Raw genomic sequence first — 24678 nt, 5'->3', positions numbered from 1 at the left:
ACACCCAAGTCTAGGTCATTTATATAGTTTAAGAAAAGCAGTGATCCAATACAGAGGTCTGGAAAACCCCACGATATACCTCCCTCCAGTCCAAAAAACTACACACCACTACTCTCCATTTCCTGTCACTCAGTCACTCTGTATCTATGCTGCCAATGTCCCTTTTATTCCATGGGCTTCAATTTTGCTGACAAACCAGTTATGTGGCAATTTAAGCTACTTTGTGTTGGTCCACCAGTATGCCATACTACCTGGCCTCGTCCTCCATCAAAATAGTCCTGTAGGAGACATTTGATGTACTCTCTGGTGGCATTTCCATTGAAAAATTGAATCCTCAAAGGGAAATGTAATATTTCATGTAGCGCTGCCTGTAAATACTCAGCAAGCCTCACAAAGTACTTATAAACGCTCAGAAACAAAAGCTGGAATTTTAAGTTGTGGTGGAGGCCCCGCCCACCAGATAAAAAGTTGGCGGTGAGCCCGCCTCCACCGGGCCTTGAAGCCACACTTTAATTTTACGTGGCTCAGGCCTTTAATTGGCTTTGGTTGGGACCTCCGCCCCTCTGAGCGACGAGGACGGAAGGTGAGTGGGGTTTTGGGCCTTGCCGGGGACAATCGGCTGGTTCCCACAAGTGGGCTGGGTCGATTGAGAGGCTGGGGGAAGTATTCCAGCGGATGCAGCTTGAGTTGCTGGGGAGCCCTCTGTGAGCAAAGGGTGCCTGATCAGGATGGCCTGCCTCCAGCTCACAAGGGGACGGCCAGATTTAACTGGGTGGCCTCCGCAGGTGGGGTAATGCCCCTCCGCTGCTGGTAGTAGACGAGTTTGATTTGTGTCAATGTTCCCTGTAGGCTGCGCAGCCACACGGTAACATGAAAGACCCGGCGCAGGTCAGTCACATGTTAGCCCCCTTAACCTACCGCGTCTGCGCGGGCACGCAAAGAAAGGGTCCATGCAGTGAAATTTATCAACTGCATACTCCCAACAAAAATTAGAGGTAACAATGGTTCCTGTTCCAGATTATTTGCATTTTAACCTCTGACGCAATCCCAACTCACCTGTTTTGGGATATCAAGATTCATTCCATTGTTTTGGCTGGAAGTGACTTTGGCAGGAATTTTACACCCCCACCCACCGACAGCGGAGGGAGGACCTTAAGTGGCAACTAACTGGTCACTTAAGAGCTTCAGTGAGCCTGGGGCAGGCAGGCCATTTACCACCTCCCCCGCTGCTGTTAAAATGGCAGCAGGGCAGTTAGGTGATGGGAATGGCATCCCCCCACCGCTCCCCCCAACCTCCCAGTCCGCTCCCGCAATCAGGTACCCCACAGACCACGATCTCTTTCACTCTCCCAATACCTCTACCTGCTCCTGTAGGCTAAGGTCTTGTGAAGCTATCTTCCTGCCTGAAAGGCATCCTGCCTATCCATCAGACTGCCTAAGGGCAGAAAACCCCCATAAAAAATCTAAATGACTCCCGCAGTTAAATTCTGCAGGGCATTTGGGAAACCGAACCTCAAATCAATAGCAACGCACAGAACTGCTGCCCAGACTAAAATCCAGGCCAATGTTGCAGTATTGCACTCCTCCATGTCCTGATTCATCCCACCTCTGGGCTACCATACAGGCACAGCCATCAGTGATGCTGATTTTCAGAAATGGTAAGTGAGCAGATGTATAGGGAGATCTCACGGGACACTTGGTCATGCCTCCCACTACACTCAAATGCAGCAAGGCATGCTACTACCAGATTATCATTGTCACAGCGGAGTCCCAGAAGGGCAATCTCGGTGGCCATTTTGGGAGGGGGTGGGGGGAGTTAGTTTTGGCAGAGGGCTTCTTCACCCCATTTTACTTGCTGGACCACCTGAAAACAGACTTTATTTAAATTGATATTCCAGGCCTTCAATTTCCGGTCAGAGTTCTTACGGAAGATCATTGACCTAAAACATTGGGAAGGATTTTTAGGCCCCACCAGGTCAAGAACAAAGGTGGAGGCGCCTTGAAAATAAGGGCACCAGCTGGTGTGACTGTTTCCAGCCTCATTCTCAGTGCCGGCCATTTTTGGGGGGGGGAAGATTCGGGGCCAGGTGGGAAGCCAAATTAGACTCATTAAGAGCCTTGTTAAAGGTAAGTTTCCCGACATGACGAGGAGGTCAGTTCAACTAACTGGAGGTGGGAACCCAGCGGCAAGCCGGGGTGCTTGTGCTCCAGGTAGGCTTACAGGCCCTCCCTGCCTCCCACCCCCCACCCCGTACCCTCACAGTGGTGTACTGGCTGCTTTTTCTACTTTGTACTCAAATTTTCTAAAAGGTTGCTGAGAGGGCACTTTCATGTTGAAGCGCCCTCTCACTTGCTTCCCATTTATTGCAGCTGGCTGCGTCTCTGAAGCTGAAAGGCCTCTGATTGGCCCTCCAGCTTCGAAAGCCTGCTCACCATCCTTAATTGGACAGGGAACCTTGTCTCTGTGCCAATTAAGGGGCACCCCAGTCAAGATCCCAAGAGTGACTAGGCTCATGACCCGGAAACAGTCCCAGCTACTGTTTCTCGCCCCCAAAGCAAAAGGTTAGCCCATTAACTCCGTTTCTCTCTCCAAATATGCTGCCACACCTGCTAAGTATTTCCGGCATTTTTCTTATTTATTATCCTTACATTCTGGCTTCAGATTAATTACTAAACTTCAATCAGCCAAGTAATTTACTTTGGAGTGTAACAGATGCTTGAGAGGCTTTTATAAAAACAGATTTGAAACATAACTATCACAACATGCTAAGGGGTGTGGTCCAACTCAGGAACCAGCAGTTGGTTCATCTATAATAGGTAATCACTTACATGCATCTCTGGAGCACATCGGCCCAACAGGTCGATCAGTGCCGAGTAGAAAGACATGATAGCATTACCCAGGTGGACACGATTTTCTTCATGGACCTCGTCACTAAACCTAAAGCAGATTAAAAAGTAAATTATGGTTCACAACACAATATTTAGTTGCAATTTGGTTTTATTTCACTCACCTATAGGAGTTACTGCACTACAAAACTAATTTTACATGATACAGTTAGGATAGACAACATAATTAGCATCTTTGCAATAGGATCTATTTTGTTGACCGATCATATCAAATTGCAGGGTGAGATGAATACAATGGGGTTGAAATTGGACTTGGACAGTAGTGTAAAACAGGTGACAGCAAATTGTGCTATCGTCTTTGCTGCACTACTGCCCAAGGCCAATTTCAATTTCCTAGACACTGCAGCTCGTGAGCCAGTCATGTTTACAATCAATTCCAATTAGATACTTTTTACACATATGCACACACGTGATTTTAGTTCTGTTTTCACAAATTCTTCATTCTTTCTATGATCAAGAATGTGACTTATTGAGAGTGATTTACATCTCCCAGGAAAAGACGGCCAGAGGTGGGTAGGGCGAGAGCAACAGCCGCCTGGAGGAGTCAGCGGGGGTCACATGCCAGTTTTCAGGTTGACCCTCATTTGCATGGGTGAAGTGAGCTACTGGTGCAAAATACACTCCACGTAGGCAGTTCACTAATTAGCAAGCAGGAAATCAGGTCTGCAGCACCTTACAGAAGAGGTGCTTTTTTTGTGGCCAAAACAAGGAAGCATGGAGCTGCAAGCTGATGTCTTCAGGAAAGATTATTTCCAGCAAGGCCCTGTAGTTATGAGATGCAACTGTGGAGATCCTAATGGAGCAAATTCACAGAAGAAATGAGATCCACAAATCAACAAGTACTACACCAAATTGAAAACATGCATGGTGGCACAACACGCTAATGTCAGCAACGCTTTCTCTAAGGCTTGGCAATGCTGATGATCTCACTAGGAGTGCCAAGGTATGACTCCCATTCACGCCTATTTTGCTTTCTGCACAGCCATAAAGACCCTTATCCTGTCTCAACACCATCATTTCTTCCCTTTTCCACTTGCGATTGCTCTCCTGAAGTCAGCACAGGACACTTCACTGCACCTCCTTTCAGTTTGCAACACTCCCCCTCCCTCAAAAGCTGCTATTGCCCTCACAACAACATCTCCCTCTTCGTGATGCCTGCAGCTCTTCCTGTCATCATGCACACTATATGCTGATTTATGCATATTGAAATTCCTTGTGCTGAATAGATCACAACCCACTTCCATTCTTCTTGCTGGAGAAGCTGAGTCACAAATGGAGAAAGACAACCAGCGCAGGAGGAAGTCACACCATAAACACTCACCCCTATAGAAGAGACCGATATTGTCATTATAGAAAGATATATAGGAGTCAGAGATGGCGAGACTGAAGGCCTGGCACAGCTGCCTTTCCTTTTCTCTTCCAGTTACACAGAGAATGACAATCTGGTGATGCATTGCACTGCCACTGATCTGCTGGTGCTTACTCATGCAAAGATATCCTTACCCTTGTCCCTCTCCCCTTTATTTAGGCCAAACAGACAATTCAGTCCCTGGTGCTGAGGTAGACCGATGATCATAACCCTGTTAACAAGCCACAGTTACTCGCTCTTACTCTCTAAGCGGCAGTATAGAACATGGGACCCTATGTAACTTAGATAATGACCTCGAGGGGACTGTATTGGGGATTCCACCAACCACAAGTCAGCAGAAACAAGTGGAAAGAAAGGCCTAAAAACAGCTCACTGCAGGGACTGCTTCAAGTCCTAGCTCCGTTGAATAGGACAAAGTGGCAAATTTAAGGGATTGAGATTTAAAAGAGATGATTTCTGCGTGTCAGCAATTGCTAAATGCATTGAACTGCTTGCCAGGGAACTTCCAAAACATATTGGATTGTATGGTGGAGTCCACTATCCACTTGTGTGAAGTTCTTATGCATGGCATTGACAATTGGCACTCAACCATGGAACCATTCGGTGGTCATTGAAGCCAATCCCTCCAGAAGTTGTTTGTAGCACCAGTAAGAGCAACAACAATAACTTGCATTTATATTGGGCATTCAGCATAGTAATAAAACATCCTAAGGCACTACAGAGGAGCATCATCCAACAAATCTGACACTGAGCCACATAAGGAGATATTATGACAGATGACCCTAAGCTTGATCAAAGAGGTTGGTTTTTAGGAGCGACTTAGAGGAGGAAAGAGAGGTGCCAAGGTTTAGGGAGGGAATTCCAGAGGTTAGAGCCTCAGCTGCGAAAGGGACGGCCACCAATGGTGGACTGATGAAAATCAGGGATAAGCGAAAGGCAAGAAGTGGAGGAATGCAGACATCTCAGAGGTTTATAAAATCAGAGAAGGTTACAAAGATAGGACAGTAGATTTTTTTTTATTTATCGGATATGGGTGCCACTGGCAAGGCCTTTCCATCCCTTGTCCTAAAAGGTCAGAATTACCTTTCTGAACACAGCGGAAAGGCTTGCTAGACCATTTCAGAGGTCAACTACATTGCTGTGGGTCTGGAATAACTTACTAGGCCAGACCGAGTAAGGACATTAATGAACCAGATGGGTTATAACAACAGTCTGGTAGTTTCATGATCATGATTACTGATACTAGCTTTCAACACTGGCCCCCCAGATTTATTTAATTAACTAAATTTAAATTCTGCAACATGTTTCCAGATCATTAGTCCAGGCCTCTGGATTACTAATGGAGTAACATATCACTTTCTACCATACCAGTGGACAGTTTTGAATGATTTTGACAGGGCGGATGTGGATAGGATGTTTCCTCCGGCTGGTGAGTCCAGAACCAGGGGATACAGAAGTCTCAGAAGAAGGGGCAGGCCATTTAAGACTGAGATGAGGATGAATTTCTTTACTCAGAGGGCGTGAACCTGTGGAATTCTCTACCCCAGAGGGCTGTGGAAACTCAATCATACAGCATGTACAAGACAAAAATTGATAGATTTCTGAATACTATCACGGAATATGGGGACAGTGGGGAAAAATAGCGTAGAGGTAGATGATCAGCCATGATCTGTTTGAGTGGTGGTGCAGGCTTGATGGGCCAAATGGCCTACTCCTGCTATTTCCTATGATCCTATCTTAAGTTTATGGAAGGTAGAAGATAGGAGGCCAGGAGTGTGTTGAAATAATCAAATTTCGAGGTAACAAAAATACGGATGAGGGTTTCAGCAGCAGATGGGCTGAGTTAGGGGCGGAGTAGATGTTAATCAAGTAGAAATAGACAGTTTTAGTGATGGGTGGTTATGTGATCAGAAGCACATGCTGAGGTCAAATATGACACCAAGGTTGTGAACTGTCGGGTTCAGCCTCAGACGTCTGCCAGAGAGGGATGGAATCAACAGTGAGGGAACCGAGTTTGTTGTGGGGATTGAAGACAGTGGCTTCAATCTTCCTTAAAGTTGAAGTAAATTTTGCTCATCCTGTATTGAATGTTGGACAGTCTGACAATTTAGAGACAGTGGAGGGGTGGAGAGAGGTTACAGTGAGATAAAGCTGGGTGCTGTTAGCACATCTCTCAGTAATGCCTGCTCTGGGGCCGTGCAGACTCTGGGCTCAACTATCTCCTCTGTCTCAGGCAGACTGGGAGATGAATGGATAATGATAGGGGCTTCAATCAGATCAGCAATCTTTTAGAGTGTGGACCCTCACTGATCAGGTAGGCTGATTGCAGCTTAGTAGCATGGGCGAGATTTCGTCTCACTCAAAATCAAGGCACTTACACAGAATCTGGCCCATCCTGTAGCAGCGGAACATAATGTAATTACTCGTGACGATAACTCTATCTTCACAATCACTTGAATCAATTCCTGCTCTGTGCCTTGGGAAAGTTTCCAAAGTTGAATAGCTTAACTTTTCTACAAGATGGTGACACAACTTATGGTCAACTAATCTATGATTATATCCATAGCAATAGCACACATCAGCTAAAAGTACTCAAATATTTAAACTGCAATTATTTTCATTCTGGAAACACTTCATCAGATAAAGGAATCTGCCTGCACTTGAAAGAATAATTCACTGTATGAAGCATTTCAACAATTTCAATGATATGGGGAGGTGGTGTAGTGGTAATGTCACTAGACTAGTAACCAAGGCTAATGTTCTGGGATAGGTTCATATCCCACCACAGCAAATAGTGGAATTTGAATTCAATTAATAAATCTGGAATTAAAAAGCAAGTCTGGTGGTGACCATGAAACCATTGTTGATTGTTCTTAAAACCCATCTGGTTTACTAATGTCCTTTACGGAAGGAAATCTGCCGTCTGTACCTGGTCTGGCCTACATGTGACCCCAGACCCACAGTAATGTGGTTGATTCTTAAATGCACTCTGAAATTGCCTAGCAAGCCACTCAGTTGTATTAAACTGCTACAAAGTCTACGAAGAGGAATGAAACCAGACAGACCACCCAGCATCAACCTAGGCACCGGAAATGACAATGAAAAACCCAGCCCTGTTGACCCTGCAAAGACCTCCTTACTAACATCTGGGGACTTGTGCCAAAGTTGGGAGAGCTGTCCCACAGACTAGTCAATCATAGTCATACTCTCAGAATCATACCTTGCAGAAAATATCCCAGACACCACCATCACCATTCATGGGTACATCCTGTCCCACCAGCAGGACAGACCAAACAGAGATGGTGGCAAAGATGTATACAGTCAGGAGGGAGTTGCCCTGGGAGTCCTCAACATTGACTCCGGATCCCATGAAGTCTCATAGCATCAGGTCAGACATGGGCAAGGAAACCTCCCGCTGATTACCACCTACCGTCCCCCAACCCCTTGGCTGATGAATCAATGCTTCTCCAAAGTGAACACCAATTGGAAGAAGCACTGAGGGTAGCAAGGGCACAAAATGTACTCTGGGTGGGGGACTTCAATGTCCATCGCCAAGAGTGGCTTCGTAGCACCACTACTGACTGAGCTGCTCAAGTCCTAAAGAGCATAGCTGTTAGACTGGGTCTACAGCAGTTGGTGAGGGAACCAACAAGAGGGAAAACCTACTTGACCTCGTCCTCACAAATCTACCTGTCGTAGATGCATCTGTCCATGACAGCATTGGTAGGAGTGACCACCGCTCAATTCTTGTGGAGACTAAGCTCCATCTTCATACTGAGGGTACCCACCATTGTGTTGTGTGGCACTACCACTGTGCTAAATTGGATAGCTATTGAGCAGATCTAGCAACTCAAAACTGGGCATCCATGAGGTGCTGTGAGCCAACAGCAGCAGAATTGTATTCAACTACAATCTGTAACCTCATGGCCCGGCATATCCCCCACTAACATTACCATCAAGCCAGGGGACCAACTCTGGTTCAATGAGGAGTGCAGGAGGGCATGCTAGGAGCAGCACCAGGCATACCTAAAAATGAGATGTCAGCCTGATGAAGCTACAACACAGGATAACTTGCATGCAAAGCAGCATGCGATAGACAGGTCTAAGCAATCCCATAACCAACAGATTAGATCTAAGCTCTGCAGTCCTGCCACATCCATTTGTGAATGATATTGGACAATTAAACAACTAACAGGAGGACGAGGCTCCACAAATATCCCCATCCTGAACAATGGAGGGAGCCCAGCACATAGGTGCAAAATACAAGGCTGAAGGATTTGCATCCATCTTCAGCCAGAAGTGTTGAGTAGACCAAATTTGGGAAAATGTGGTAAATCAAAGAGTAGAGACAAGGCAAGAGAGAAAGATAAGAATATGGGAAAAAATGACAGGAAGAGACAGTGAGTACAAATCTAAGAGTAAATCAGCAGACAAGGCCAGAGGTTACAAAAATATTCAAAGGACAAAACTAAAGGCTCTATATTTGAATGCACGTAGCATTCGAAACAGAACAGATGAACTGAAAGCGCAAACGATCTGATAGCCATTACAGAGACTGACAGATTGGGATCTGAACATTGAAGGGTACATGTCATGCAGACCCCCAATTACCAAAAAATGAGGCATATAAATTTTGTCATATGCACATTTAAACTGTTGCTGGAGCGAGGAAATGACTTGTTAAACAGATCAGACGTGGCTGGAAAAACATTTACATACTAACAGACAGTGCTTGTGGAGACAAAGGACCATTCCCTGACACATTCAACCCACAATGGACTTTAATCACCAAACACTGAAGGTGAGGAAGCTCACATTCCAGAATGACTGCTAAGATGGCAGAATCCACAAACAGACGTGGTCAAACTAGCTAGTCACATGATTAACTTGCTTAACAACCTGAGTTTTTTTTTAAATTGTATAAACAGCTTGAGAGAGAGAGAGAGAGAGAGAGAGAGAGACTGTTTGCTCCGGGACTGAGAAGACCTCTCCTGTCTGCTCCCATCTCTTTCTCACAGAACTCCAAATTCACTGGAGACATTAACCTCAAGAGAGAAAGGTCTCCTACATCAAATAAGGTTTAAGAAGAATTCTGGGCCCCAATAAAAAGTAAAATCTACCTACAATCAAGGATTCTACAATGAGCTCGAAGAACTGTAACCAAAACCTTTTCTGTCTCTATCTGCATGTGTGTTTATCGCGTATGCACGTTAGCATGGGCGTATCCTGTATCTGTAGGCGTTAACCGAATTAGAGTTAAAGTTTAATAAATTTCAACCTTTCTTCTTTAAACCTAAGAAAACCTGTTTGGCTGGTTTCTTTGCCTTACAATTGGAAAGCAGTGAACAAGGATTCACCAAGGGGGAGCTAAAAACATGGTATGTTTAAAATTAAACCCTGTTATGTTAAGATCAGGTGAAGGCTGACAGGGAACCCTAGACCCTTTTCTCACCTGGTCGTAACAGTACATGACATTTAGGAAGGTCAGGAAGCTGGGAAAAGATAGAGGGGTGGCTCTGTTAATTAATGATGGTATTAGCGCAATAGAGAGGGATGACCTAAGTTCAGAAAACCAGGATGTAGAAGCGTTTTGGGTCGAGATCAGAAATGATAAAGGCAAGAAGTCACTTGTGGGAATGATGTACAGGCCCCCTAACAGTAACCACATGGTAGGATGGGGTATAAAGGAAGAAATAATGGGAGCTTGTCAGAAAGGAACGGCAATAATCACGGGGGATTTTAATCTACATATAGACTTGAAAGATCAGATGGGCAAAGGTAGCCTCGATGAGGAGTTCATAGAAGGTTTTCAGGATAGTTTCTTAGAACAGTATGTTCTGGAGCCAGGAAGCAGGCTATACTAGATCTGGTATTGTGCAATGAGATAGGATTAATTCATGACCTCATAGTGAGGGATCCCCCTAGGCAGCAGTAATCATAATATGATTGAATTTTACATTTAGTCTGAGGGAGAGAAGAGTGGGTCAAAGGCTAGTATTTTAAATTAAATAAGGGCAATTATGAAGGCATGAAAGCAGAGCTAGCAAAAGTGAAGTGACAAAGTAGGTTAAGGGACAGGTCAATAGAGATACAGTGGCAGACATTTAAGGGAATATTACAGAATACACAGAATAGATGCATTCCAATGACATAGAAAAATTCCAAGGGGGGGACCCACCATTCGTGGTTAACTAAAAAAGTTAAAGATAATATCAAACTTAAAGAAAAAACATATAATTGTGCAAAGATAGGTGTCAGGTCAGAAGATTGGGCAGAATGTAAAAAGCAGTAAAGAACGACTAAAAGATTAATAAGGAAGGAAAAATTAAAGTACGAGCAGCACAGTGGCGTGGCACAGTGAGCAGTGGTTGGGCGGCACAGTGGCGCAGTGGTTAGCACTGCAGCCTCACAGCTCCAGCGACCCGGGTTCAATTCTGGGTACTGCCTGTGCGGAGTTTGCAAGTTCTCCCTGTGACTGCGTGGGTTTTTGCCGGGTGCTCCGGTTTCCTCCCACAGCCAAAGACTTACAGGTTGGTAGGTAAATTGGCCATTATAAATTGCCCCTAGTATCGGTAGGTGGTAGGGGAATATAGGGACAGGTGGGGATGTGGTAGGAATATGGGATTAGTGTAGGATTAGTATAAATGGGTGGTTGATGGTTGGCACAGATTCGGTGGGCCGAACGGCCTGTTTCAGTGCTGTATCTCTAAATAAATAAATAGAGAGAGGAAGCTGGCTAGAAATATAAAAGCAGATAATAAGAGTTTCTATCGATGTTTTAAAAAGAAAAGTTAACAAAGTGAGCATCGGTCCTATATAAAGTGAGCCTGCAGAATTAATAACAGAAAATAAGCAAATAGCAGATGAATGGAACAGGTATTTTGTATCCGTCTTCACCATAGAGGATACAAGTAACATCCCAGAAATAGCTGCAAGTCAGGAAATGGAAGAGAAGGAGGAACTCAAGAAAATTATCACCAGAGAAGTGGTACTGAGCAATTTGGTGGAGCTGCGGGCTGACAAGTCCCTGGGTCCTGATCGACTTCATCCTAGGGTCTTAAAAGAAGTGGCTAGTGAGATAGTTGATGTGTGGTTTCAATTTTCCAAAATTCCCTAGAGTCAGGGAAGGTTCCATTAGATTGGAAATAACCAATGTAACTGCTTTATTCAAAAAGGGAGGGAGACAGAAAGCAGGAAACTACAGGCCAGTTGGCTTAACATCTCTCTTAGGGAAAATGTTAGAAGCTATTATCAAAGACGTTATAGCACGGCACTTAGAAAAATTCAAGGTAATCAGGCAGAGTCCATGTGTTTTTCTGAAAGGGAAATCATGTTTTACCAATTTATTGGAGTTCTTTGAAGTAGTAACATGTGCTGTGGATAAAGTGGAACGGGTGGATATAGTGTATTTAGATTTCCAGAAGACATTTGATAAGGTGCCACATCAAAGGTTATTGGAGAAAATAAAAGCTCGGTATGGGGGTAACATATTGGCATGGATAGAAGATTAGCTAGCTAACAGGAATCAGAGAGTAGGCATAAATGGGTCATTTTCTAGTTGGCAAGATGTAACAGAGTGTTGTGCCACAGGAATCAGTGCTGGGGCCTCAACTTTTTATAATTTATATAAATGACTTAGATGAAGGCGCTGAAGGTATGATTGCTAGATTTGCTGATGACACAAAGATAGGTAGGAAAATAAGTTGTGAAGAGAACATAAGGAAGCTACAAAGGGATATAGATAGGTTAAGTGAGTGGGCAAAGATCTGGCGAATGGAGTAGAGTGTGGGAAAGTGGGAAATTGTCCATTTTGGCAGGAAGAAAAAAAAGCATATTATCTAAATGGTGAGAGATTGCAGAACTCTGAGATGCAGAGGGATCTGGGTGTTTTAGTGCATGAATCGCAAAAGGTTAGTATGCAGGTACAGCAAGTAATTAGGAAAGCCAATAGAATGGTATTGTTTATTGGTGAGGGGAATTGAATACAAAAGTAGGGAGGTTATGCTTCAGTTATACAGGGCATTGGTGAGACCACATCTCGAGTACAATGTACTGTTTTGGTCTCCTTATTTAAGGAAGCATGCAAATGTGTTGGAAGCAGTTCAGAGAAGGTTTACTAGACTAATACCCGAAACGGGCAGATTGTCTTAAGAGGAAAGGGTGGACAGGCTAAGCTTGCATCCGCTGGAGTTTAGAAGAGTAAGAGGGCAACTTGACTGAAACATGTAAGATTCTGACAGGGTGAATGTGGAAAGGATGCTTCCTCTTGTGGGATAATCTATAACTAGGGGTCACTGTTTAAAAATAAGGGTTCACCTATTTAAGACAGAGAGGAGGAGAAATTTTTTCTCTCAAAGGGTCATGATTCTTTGGAACTCTTCCTCAAAAGACAATGAAGTAGTAGAGTCTTTGAATATTTTTAAGGCAGAGGTATAGATTTTTGATAAGCAAGAGGGTAAATATTTATTGGGAGTAGGCGGGAATGTGGAGTTGAGATTACAATCAGATCAGCCATGATCTTGTTGAATGGCAGAGCAGGCTCGAGGGCCAGGTGGCCTACTCCTGCTCCTAATTTGCATATTTGATCCATCTCGGCCTCCTTCGAAGGCCCCTACATCACAGATGCCAGACTTCAGCCAATCCGATTCACTCCATGTGATATCAAGAAACAGCTGAAGGCACTGGATACTGCAAAGGCTCTGGGCCCTGACAACATTCCGGCAATAGTATTGAAGACTTGTGCTCCAGAACTAGCCGTGCCCTAGCCAAGCTGTTCCAGTACAGCTACAACACTGGCATCTACCCAAGTATGTGAAAAATTGCCCAAGTATGTCCTGTACACAAAAAGCAGGACAAATTCAACCCGGCTAAATGCCACCTGATCAGTCTACTCCCGCTCATGAGCAAAGTGATTCAAGGGTTGTTGACAGTGCTATCAAGTGGCACTAGCTGAGCAATAACCTGCTCACTGATGCGCAGTTTAGATTCCACCAGGGTCACTCAGCTCCTGACTTCATTATAGCCTTGGTCCAAACATGGACAAAAGAGCTGAACCCCAGAGGTGAGGCGAGAGTGACTGCCCTTGACATCAAGGCAGCAGTTGACCGAGTATGGCATCAACGAGCCCGAGTGAAACTGGAGTCAATGGGAATCAGGGAGAAAACTCTCCATTGGTTGGAGTCATACCTAGCACAAAGGAAGATGGCTGTGGTTGTTGGAGGTTAATCACCTCAACTCCAGAACATCACTGCAGGAGTTCCTCAGGGTTGTGTCCTAGGCCCAACCATCTTCAGCTGCTTCATCAATTACATCACCTCCATCATGTCAGAAGTGGGGATGTTCGCCGATGATTGCACCATGTTCAGCGCCATTCGCGACTCCTCAGATACTGAAGCAGCCCATGTCCATATGCAGCAAGACCTGGACAACATCCAGACTTGGGCTGATAACTGGCATGTAACATTCACGCCACACAAGTGCCAGGCAATGACCGTCTCAAACTAGAGAGAATCCAACCATCGCTCCTTGATGTTCAATGGCATTACTATCGCTGAATTCCCTGTTCTCAACATCCTGGGGGGTCACCATTGACCAGAAACTGAACTGGCCCAGCCACATAAATGCTGTGGCTACAAGAGCAGGTCAGAGGCTGGGAATTCTCTGGCGAGTAACTCAACCCCTGTCTCCCCAGTGCCTGTCCACCATCTACAAGGCACAGGTTCGAAATGCGATGGAATGCTCTCCACTTGCCTGGATGGGTGCAGGTCCAACAACAATCAAGAAGCTCGACACCATCCAGGACAAAGCAGCCTGCCTGACTGGCACCCTATCCACCACCTTCAACATTCACTCCCTCCACCACCAACACACAGTGGCAGCAGTCTGTACCATACACAAGATACACTGCAGCAACTCACCAAGAACCCTTCGACAACATCTTCCAAACCCGTGATCTCTATCACCTAGAAGGACAAGGGCAGCAGATGCATGGGAACACTATCATCTGCAAGTTCCCCAAGCCACACACCATCCTGACTTATATTGTCATTCTTTCACTGTCACTGGGTCAAAATCATGGAACTCCCTTCCGAACAGCATTGTTGGTGTACCAACACCCCAAAGCAGTTCAAGAATGCAGCTCACCACCACCTTCTCAAGGGCAATTAGGGATGGGCAATAAACGACCTCGCTAGCGATGCCCACGTTCTCTGAACGAATAAAAAAAGATGCTGTATATATCACTGTTTTAGACTTTTTTCGTGTAATCCTGCAAGTTTCTATGATTTTCATTACCCCTGTTCCCAAGGAAGTCCTATTGATGAAATAGATCTTTTCCCAGTTTACCCTGTTCCAGTATTTCCAGGAGTGAGCCAGATTAGGTGTAGTTTCAATATACTCATTTGAATGAGGAGAGAGTGGCAATTTGTGGCCCTCCCAATGCATTGTCCTGTGGACTGCTTGGTCAGATACAGAGATACAGAAGGGCTCAAAGAAGATGACAGTGGGCTTTGTGCCAGTGGCTCCCTTATTTTGAGAGACTAAGGCAGAATAGCAGAACAGTAACTTGCCATTTTTTCACTTAAACAAGTAGATTTTCAGTCTTAAGTCTTAATAGACAGATAAGACAGTTATATTTGCACTTATTGACATTAACGTATTTCCTTACAATTCTCGTCTACGGTCTTTTTTGACCGTTGGTCCATCACGGGCAGGATCCTCAGAAATCTTGATGGCATCCTCAATGGCTCCTAGTAAACCACTACCACCTTCACCTCGTAGGGCTGGCCCAAAGCACTCAGGGCGACGGATCAGCAAGCGCACAACAACATTGGCATTTTCTTCAACACTTTCACCTGCAATCACACAGAAAACACCATATAGACAGGAGGATGAGAAGCACTAAACATACTTCCCACATTCAGGAATGCAAAACCTTTTGGTACAACTTAAGCTTTTAGTCACTTTGTAAGTAACTGCTTTAAGTGCATCTAGTGGTTGCGTTTCACGACTGCAGATTTCCTTTTCAATCATGAAATATTTTCATTAATTGTAGACATATTTTCTAGAACCTTTCCTTCATGTGATGTTTCTGTAATAATTAATTTAGTTAAAAAATTTGTTTTGTGCAGATGGCAGTAAACAAGTGAAAATTCTAGCGCATTAACTGGAGTAGAAAAATTTCACAAAGCTTGGGTTCAGAGACTTTGTTTTTGAGACCACATCAAAGAAATATATTTCTTTATTCAAAGGTATATTTCAGGGAAATAAGTGCCCAAAGGAGGAAAAAAAGAATGTCAAATAGGTTTACCTACAGTGGAAATGACGATATTAAAATTCACTCATCTTTTTATAAGTAGTTCACCTGATTGCTCAGCAGCGAGTTTCTAAGACAAACCAACCGACCAGGTGGATGCAGGTTCAATCCCTCGTCTCTATTGAGTTGTCAGCCAGGATAGTGGTAGGAGTGCTGCAATTGAGCCAAGCACCCCTAGGTTAGAGTTCCACATTTGATCATCAGATAATAGCTCCTGTTGCCTGTGTGCATGAAACTCAGCTATGAGGCCCTCAATGTTGTTGCATCTTACTAAAAAGCACCATCGAATTTCATGAATTATGATTGACCACTTCGGTAAGATATTGGAAAGCAACTGATGTCTAAGGAGCTGGTAGAAAAAGCAGGAAAAAGTTTGTTGGTAGGAGGATCACTAGTTTTAAAAAGCTAAGAGTATATGTCATAAGTGAGAAATGATTTATAATCTGTTGGTGGTCACATATTCATGTTCTTTTCATGTGCTTATGTTTCCAAAATATTTTAATTCATTTACTAATTGTGAGGTCAGTGGTAACTGAATGGAATTTCTTCATTTTAATTGTGGTGGAAAATATCACCTTGTTTCTGAACCTGATTTATGGGAGTCAACAGGAACTATGGGTGATATTTAATGGAGGCGACGGGGGACTCGGCCACTGGCAGAAAAGGGAAGCAGCACACCTTCCCCAGGACAGAAGTACCACCTGTTGACTGCTGCCAGCTAATTAGAGGCTGGCAGCTCTTTTGCACAACAGTGCCACAATGGCGGATGCTTCCGGTAATGCACCCACCCGAGGCCAAGGATCGTTGATGGACCCACGCCATGTGAGTGAGGGGTTTTGTGGGGTTGAGGTCACGGGGAAGAGGGTGGGCAGCAAGGTGGTTCTCAGTGGGCACCCCCTTCCAGATGCTAGGTCCCTCAATCAGGCACTGAGTGCCTTTGAATGAGGCCCTCCCCTACCTCACACCCGGGAGCAATCCCACATGGGTTTACATGTTGTGCTCCCTGCGTAGTGACAGGCACACCCGTGGCGCAGCGACAGGAAGATGCCATTAATTGGGCATTAATTGTTCATTTAAGGGCATTAATTGTTCATTTAAGGGCCTCAATTGGCAGTGGGATGGGAAGGATGTCCACAGACCTTTCCACCATAAACTTAATCGGGGTGGACGCGGGATGGTGGCCAGCTTCCCACCCACCATCATCCCGCCCGATTAAATACCCTTACTGCCTCCAAACACATTACGGGGAAAAGCATAAAATACTGACTTATGAGTGAAAATGTTTATGAAATTTTGGCGCAAATTAAAATCTCAGTTCCGGTTTTCTACTTCACTGAAAGCCTATGCTGGCAGAAAACTACTACTACGCTCAAGTACATTTTCTACCTCAGTAGGCAATGGAAGGGTAGAAAGTACTGTCACAGATGTTATATCGAAAAAATCCTTACACTACCACTTTAACAAGGGCGTTAACCATTCATTTTAAATAGGTTCATACTCTCCTTATAATAGGTAGAGAAGAATGTGCTATGAGCAGTTAATACGCTCATTTGATAATATTTCTATTCAAGTGTTTTGCAGATGATGTTCAAAGGATGGAGGTAATAAATATCTAGATTTCCAGGAATCCACAGGAATTGCCAACAGGCAACAGGTATGGTGGAAATGATTTTTGTAGCATGCAATTTTTCAAGAAGTCAGAATCATATTAATTATACAGCAGCTGAGTTTACTATTCCCATGTATATGATATTGTATTTATTATGTGTGTCTTTTCATTAATTCCTGCACAAATACATTATAAAATCTGTAATCTGTACAACTACCATGCTAAGGGAAGAAATTCTGTGAACTGTGCAAGCTGAAGCATCAATTGATCATTTAGATAGGATCTAAAGGATCTATTTAAAAATAAGAGTTAACAAAGTGTGCAAAGGTCCTATAGAAAGTGAGTCTGGGTAATTAATAATGGATAATAAGGAGAGGGCAGATGAATTGAACAGATATTTTGCATCGTTCTTCACTATTGAGGATACAAGTAACATCCCAGTATTAGCTGTAAGTCAGGAAATGGAAAGGAGGGAGAAACTCAAGAAAATTACAATCACCAGGGAAATGGCACTGAACAAATTGTTGGAGCTGTGAGCTGACAGGTCCCCATGTCCTGATGGCCATCATCCTAGGGTGTTAAGAGAAGATGCTAGTGAGATAGTTGACGCGTTAGTTTTAATTTTCCAAAATTCCCTAGATTCGGGGAAGGTTCTGTTAGATTAGAAAATAGCGGATGTAACTCCTTTATTCAAAAAGGGAGGGAGACAGAAAGCAGGAAACTACAGGCCAGTTAGCTTAACATCTGTCTTAGGGAAAATGTTAGAAGCTATTATCAAAGACATTATAGCAGGCCATTTAGAAAAATTCAACGTAATCAGGCAGAGGCAACATGTATTTGAGAAAGGAAAATTATCTTTGAGGGAGTTACATGTGCTGTGGATAAAGGGGAACCAGTGGATGTCTTGTACTTAAGATTTTCAGAAGGCATTGGATTAGGTGCCACATCAAAGGTTACTGCAAATAAAAGCTCATGGTGGAGGGGGTAACATATTGGCATGGCTTGAAGATTGGCTAGCTAACAGGAAGAAGAGAGTAGGCATAAATAGATCATTTTATGGTTGGCAAGATGTAATGAGTGGTGTCCTACAGGGAACTGGGCTGGGGCCTCAACTTTTTACAATTTATATAAATGACTTAGATGAAGGGACCGAAGGTATGGTTGCTAAATTTTCTGATAACACAAAGTTAGGTAGGAAAATAACTTGTGAAGGGGACATAAGGGCTACAAAGGGATATAGATAGGTTAAGTGAGTGGGCAAAGTCCTGGCAAATGGAGTATAGTGTGGAAAAGTGGGAAATTGTTGATTTTGGCAGGAAGAATAAAAAAGCATATTATCTAAATGATGAGAGATTGCAGAGCTCTGAGATGCAGAGGGATCTGGGTGTCCTAGTGCATGAATCGCAAAAGGTTAGCATGCAGGGTCAGCAAGTAATTAGGAAAGCTAATAGAATGTTATCGTTTATTGCGAGGGGAATTGAATACAAAAGTAGGGAGGTTATGCTTGAGCTATACAGGGCATTGGTGAGACCACATCTGGAGTACTGTGTACAGTACTGGTCTCTTTCTTTAAGGAAGGATGTAAATGCATTGGAGGCAATACAGAGAAAGTTTACTAGACTAATACCTGGAATGGGCCGTCTCAACAGGAAAGACTGGACAGGCTAAGCTTGTTTCCACTGGAATTTAGAAGAGTAAGAGGTGACTTGATTGAAACATATAAGATCCTGAGGGATCTTGACAGGGTGGATGTGGAAAGGATGTTTCCCCTGGTGGGAGAATCTATAACTAGGGGTCACTGTTTAAAAATAAGGGGTCACCCATTTAAGACAGAGATGAGGAGAAATTTTTTCTCTCAGAGAGTTGTGAGTCTTTGGAACTCTCTTCCTCAAAAGGCAGTGTCTTTGAGTCTTTGAATATTTTTAAGGCAGAGGTAGATAGATTCTTGATAAGCAAGGGGTAGAAGGTTATCGGGGGTAGGTGGAAATGGGGAGTAATCAGTTCAGCCATGAACTTATTGAATGGCGGAGCAGGCTCAAAGAGCCGAGTGGCCTACTCCTGCTCCTAATTTGCATGTATCTGTTATATATTTAGCAGCAGTTAAGCATATTTTTGACTGACAATGGCATATGGCAACTGCTTTATGTTGATAGCACCAACATGATATATCTATCTTATCTGTACTAGTGCTAATTTTGCAAAAATTAGTGTACAATATGAATCCTGACTTTACAAATATAGTATAAAATACAATTATTCATCCTTTTCTGATGGTTACTAAACTGATATATTCACCATTAACAAATACAGCAAACCGCAAAAAGTCTAGATAACGCTCTCCTCCAACAGGATTCCACCCAATGTCTGGATATCCTTTTGTCAGAAGCATTGGGCAGCTCTGCAGTCCACACCCTGCCAGGTAAGTCACCACCTAAAATTAGAAATAAATGATAAAATCCAAGAGAAAATTATTTTTTTTAAACTACTATGTTAAAGCTACAGGCTGACATTCAAATTTATTCAATATTGAAATTTGCACAATATGCAACTTAAAGAATGCAAAACTCAGAATAAACTTTCAACCTATCTATTGCATTCCAGGTCATGTTTTAGGACATATTCTCCTATTTCTTATGTTACTTTTACCCAAATCCACATTCATGCAGGTAGCTGAATGAGGTTTTGATCTATTTCCTTTAGGTTTACCTTTCCTTAGATATGAAATGTTTCATTCTTTAACTGTACTTCAACTCCTACAAAGATCTGTTCCCTGCCTGGCCCTCAGTTTCTTTACTAATTCAGTGCAACTTAGAGCCTTATTGCTGGAGTTTATATAAAGGGCAATTTTACAGCTTTAAACTCCCAACAGGAATATGCCAGCCAGAAAATCATTTAAGAAATTTGATGCACCATTCAAGATTTTTTCTGATCATTCCAATCATTTTGGAGTCAGAAATTTAAACCTCCAAATTCCTTATAGTCTGAATTTTCTTTCTAGTTGCTTCATTTCACAAGAAAACTGTGAATACTTGATCCATTTTGCTTAATGTTTAATACCAAGTAAATGGTCAGGCATTTCAAAGGAAACTTAGTTGTTTTTTTGAAGCAAAGCAACAAATTAATAAAATTGGAAATAAATGATATGTCCAGGGATATTTTCTATTCTTCAGAATGTTCCCTTTGGCCCTAGCCAATATCATGATGGCATTGATGTAACGTTTTGGGGAAGGGTCATAGTCTCTGCTATTTTCTCAGTGGAAGGTGATGCCACTTTGTTTCTATTCCTACAATATGCTGAGGATGCTGAGAATTACAGAATGATTTAATAACTTTTGTTTCATGTCTTCAAAAACTCAAAGCAAAATGGAATAAAATATTTAACAACTTATATTATATGGCGCCTTTAACGTAATAGAACATCTGGCACTTAACAGGAGCACTACAAAACAAAATGAGCCACAAAAGGAGATATTAGGTCAGATGGCCAAAAGCGTGGTCAAGTAAGTAGGCTTTAAGGAGCGTTTTAAAGGAGGAAAGTGAGGTAGAGAGGCGGAGATGTTTAGGGACGGTATTCCAGAGCTTGGGGTCTAAATAACTGAAGGCGCGCAACCAATGGTGGAACAATTAAAATCAGGAATACTCAAGAGCCCAGAATTAGAGGAGCGCAGATATCTTGGAGCTAGAGTGGGGCTGCAAGAGATTACAGAGATATGCAGGGCAAGGGCATGGAGGGATTTGAAAACAAGGGTGAGAATTTTAAAATCAAGACATTGCTTGACCAGGAGCCAACGTCCACTGAAGGCTCTTCCTTGCATGCTTGTAATAAAGATGTTCCGATTTCGGCTCACTCCTGACTCCCACAACAATGGTGTGGTCAACCACGTCAAAGGCTGCAGACAGGTCGAGAAGGACGAGGGGGGATCGTTTACCTTTGTCACAGTCACACAGGATGTCAGTTGTGAATTTGATACGAGTCGTTTAAATACTGTGGCGGGGGCAGAAACCTGATTGGAATGATTCAAACATGGAGCTCCGGGAAAGATGGGAACAGATTCGGAAGGCGGCAACACATTCAAGGACTTGAGAGAAACAAGAAGTTGGAGATCAAGCGGTAGTTTGCAAGGGCAGTGGGATCAAGGGCTGTGTTTTTGAGGAGTTCGGTGGCAGATTTAAAGGAGAGAGAGGGACAACACCTGAAGATAGAGAATCATTACAATATCAGCTAACATAGGGCCCATGAGGGGAAGTTGGGTGATCAGCAGTTTAGTGGGAATTTGATCGAGGGAATAGGAGGTGGGTGTCAGGGACAATTTGAGCTCAGAGAAGACATGAGGGGAGATAGTAGAGAAACTAGACAAAGATGTGAGTTCAGGGCGAGGGCAGGGGGAGCAGTATAGGAAGTTTGGCCAAGTGGGCTAGTGGAAAGGATGGACATGGAAAAGGCAGCTGATCGGATGGTCTCAATCTTAATGACAAAGAAGCAATGAGCTTCTCGCAATTATTGTTGAAGGTGAGGGTGGAGGGGACAGGGGAGCGGGGTGTAAGAAGACTGTTTGCAGTAGAGAAAAGAAACCAGGTGTTATCTTTGCATTCCAAAATGATCCTGGAATAGTGAGCAGTTTTAGCAACAAGAGCAGGACCCGATAAGCGTTTTAAGTGTCCAGGCAGATCTGCTGGTGGATAGCTAAACCAGTTGTCTGCCATATCCTTTCAAGTTTGCTTCCCTTGGACTTAAGGGAGCGGAGGTGAGAACTGTACCAAGGGAATTGCCAGGGTGAGAGGCTGATATTTTTAATTGAAGACTAGGGCATCAAGGATGGAGGTGAGGGTGCAGTTGAGCAAATTAGCAGCTGCAGGAAGGTTGTGGCGAATGGCAGGCCAAAGGTTAGATAGTTAAGAATTTGGAAGTGCAGTTGTGAGTGAACAGGAAGTTAGTTTTTTTCCAGGGTCGGATAGAGAATGAGGTAGGCTTGGGGCATTAAAGGCGGATGGGGGTGGAGAGTGATCAAGGAAGGTGATCAGAGATGGCCTTATCTGTAATTGATACGATGGTACTAGCAAGACCATGTGAGATGGCAAGGTCGAATATGGGTCAGGGAGCTTACATGCAGGGAGAGATTTAGGGAGAATCAGAGGACAGAAAACTCAGAGGAGATAGAACATTAACATTCCCCAAACCCATGTGGAACACAACAGCACACTCTTTTTCATTCCTTTCTGCAGTTTAAGTGCTGTTCAAGTGTAATAACTAATGCTGGCTGCAAATACATGGAAACATTACAGTTTTATTACCTTTTCCAGATCTGGTTCCCGCAGAGCCAAGGCAAGTTCATTGTTGTCAATGCATGAAGCAGCTGCAACATCTAGTGGAGTGGAACCTCGCATACCTGAGGGAAATCAATAAGCACAATGAGCAACCTTGTCAATGCAAGAGAAACACGTCTAGACACAAGTAACAGCATCAAACCTTAAAAGGGCTGCAGCAGCATTTCTGAATCAAAATGAAAACAGAACAATGGAATAGATTCATCCATCTTTAGCACTCACAGAACACAGCAATAAACAAAATCTTACAGTTCTGCAGCTTTGATGATGTCAATCATTTTCACAACTAGACAGAAATAGGTTGAATTATTATGCTCATGTTTTGCGTTTTTCCAACTTTGGGGCCGCTATGTAAACATTTAAAGCAAATGGGTAAAGCACTGAACGAAGTGATGTCACTGAGATTCCCAGTTGGCAGAATATGAGCGCTGGATAATGTTCCTTCAGTAGGTATGGAAGTCTATTGTGTGTTTTTTTTACTGTCATCTATAAGGTCTTGGTCACTGGTAATGTTTCCGGACACTAGTCTGCTAGCAGATGTAATAATTGTTGTACGCAAAGAATACTGAAACACAATTTGTTTTTCTTTTAAAATATGGTAATAAAATGGACAAATGTTGCTATAAAAAGCTGTTAAAAAAAGGTTAATTTTGAATTAGTTATCAAATATTCGGCACAATTTCCAAACCTCAAACAACCTTGTGTAATTGTTAATGGATGAAACTTTGTTTAGTAAATCAGTTATTATAAATGTTACAAGTTATCTATTGCTGAAAATATTTCACATAAGATCTGCAAGCAAGCTGTAAATCCATTAACATCTCCACGGCAAAGCAACATGAAAACTTCTGCATCTTATGTATTGTTTTTGATAGTGCAAGAACAGTGATTGATAAGTTTGCACTAACAGCAAGAATTTTTAAAGCTGTATTAGTACTGAAATCAGTAGTTAGATTATTGATCTGCAGCTAAAGTAGGTGATTTATACTGCCTGTCTTAAGTATCACTCTTCTAGCCAAAAAAGAAACCTGAACATGCGGCACCCTGAGCTGACCTTTAAATATGCCGAGAACGGGCAGGGGAAGTCCCCTTTCAAAATCTGTTTCAGTTTATAAAGTGTCTACAAGGTCCCATGGACCCCTGAACACTCTTAAACTTAGCTTAACAATGCATTGGAGCTATACTCCATACAGTGCCAAGCCCAAACTGTATAAATCGGCCCCTTCAAGGTGATCTCATTCTTAAAAAGATTCCTCCAAAAGCAGTCAGATTGAGACGAGCTCTCGTTAAAGCAAAATTTTCTTTCCAGCAATATAACACATCTTAGTTGCTAAAATGAATAGCAGTTGTTTTATCATATACTGAGGATTTTAATTCTTTCACTGTGTTTCTTGATTTTACCATGCCACATTGTATGTCATAGACTTATAATAAAGCACCTTTTGTAACATTTTCATTAGAAAACCCCAGTTATCAGAAACACCCAGAAGTAACAGGATAAGTCAAAATTAAGATTGAAAATGAATCAGTTATATCTGGAATACATGTTGCAAATACATGTAAGGCACCACATGTAAAATTCAATTAACACTTCAAAGATAAAGTCCATGAGGATAGCATTTTCAGAAGCTAAATTACAGTATTTTTCCATTGATAATGACTGAAAGGGAGGACAATGTAGCTAGTCACATGGAATAAATCTATTTCAGGCTTTCAGCACTTAATTACATTAACACTTCCGACAGATGGTTAATTCAAAGGTTTCAAGCGAAAGCTTTCAGAATTAAAGAGCAACCTGCAATACATGGAGAGAGCCAATTAAAAGCTTTTAGGCAAAGTAGCATCATCAGTTAGACCATTACTGATACAATGTTACCCTGGCAACAGCCACTTTACTGCAAGAGCTAACAGGCACCAGCTCAAAAAGCTCTAAGTATTTAAATACAGCGCAGAATGCCAAAATCCTGCACCCTTGACAGATGGTAGCATTCTAGAAGCTTTCATCCAAAAGCTTTCACTTGAAAGAACTTCTGTTAGTCATCCATCACCAACCCTTTTATCTAAAACCTTTTGAATGTTTTCTAAAAAGGTTTCAGAAAAGCTTGCCAGAATCTAAAAGCTTTTCAATTAGTCATCAGTCATGAACTCTCAGAG

At 42.9% G+C, this 24678-nt stretch overlaps 1 protein-coding gene across 1 annotated transcript in view; it reads right to left on the bottom strand.

Moving 5' to 3' along the window:
• The window catches only part of LOC137353168 (ryanodine receptor 1-like), a 535610-nt gene that overhangs the window by 248721 nt on the left and 262211 nt on the right, over window positions 1-24678 (bottom strand). The window contains exons 43-46 of the mRNA XM_068019216.1: window positions 22492-22586; window positions 19495-19630; window positions 14943-15129; window positions 2830-2938 (exon numbers count right to left, since the gene is read on the bottom strand). Coding sequence (XP_067875317.1) covers window positions 2830-2938; window positions 14943-15129; window positions 19495-19630; window positions 22492-22586 — 527 coding nt within the window. The remainder of the gene's footprint in view (window positions 1-2829; window positions 2939-14942; window positions 15130-19494; window positions 19631-22491; window positions 22587-24678) is intronic.

This window comes from Heterodontus francisci, chromosome 40 (assembly GCF_036365525.1).
Source record: "Heterodontus francisci isolate sHetFra1 chromosome 40, sHetFra1.hap1, whole genome shotgun sequence".
Taxonomy (NCBI): domain Eukaryota; kingdom Metazoa; phylum Chordata; class Chondrichthyes; order Heterodontiformes; family Heterodontidae; genus Heterodontus; species Heterodontus francisci.
This window is presented reverse-complemented; position numbering and strand designations above follow the sequence as displayed.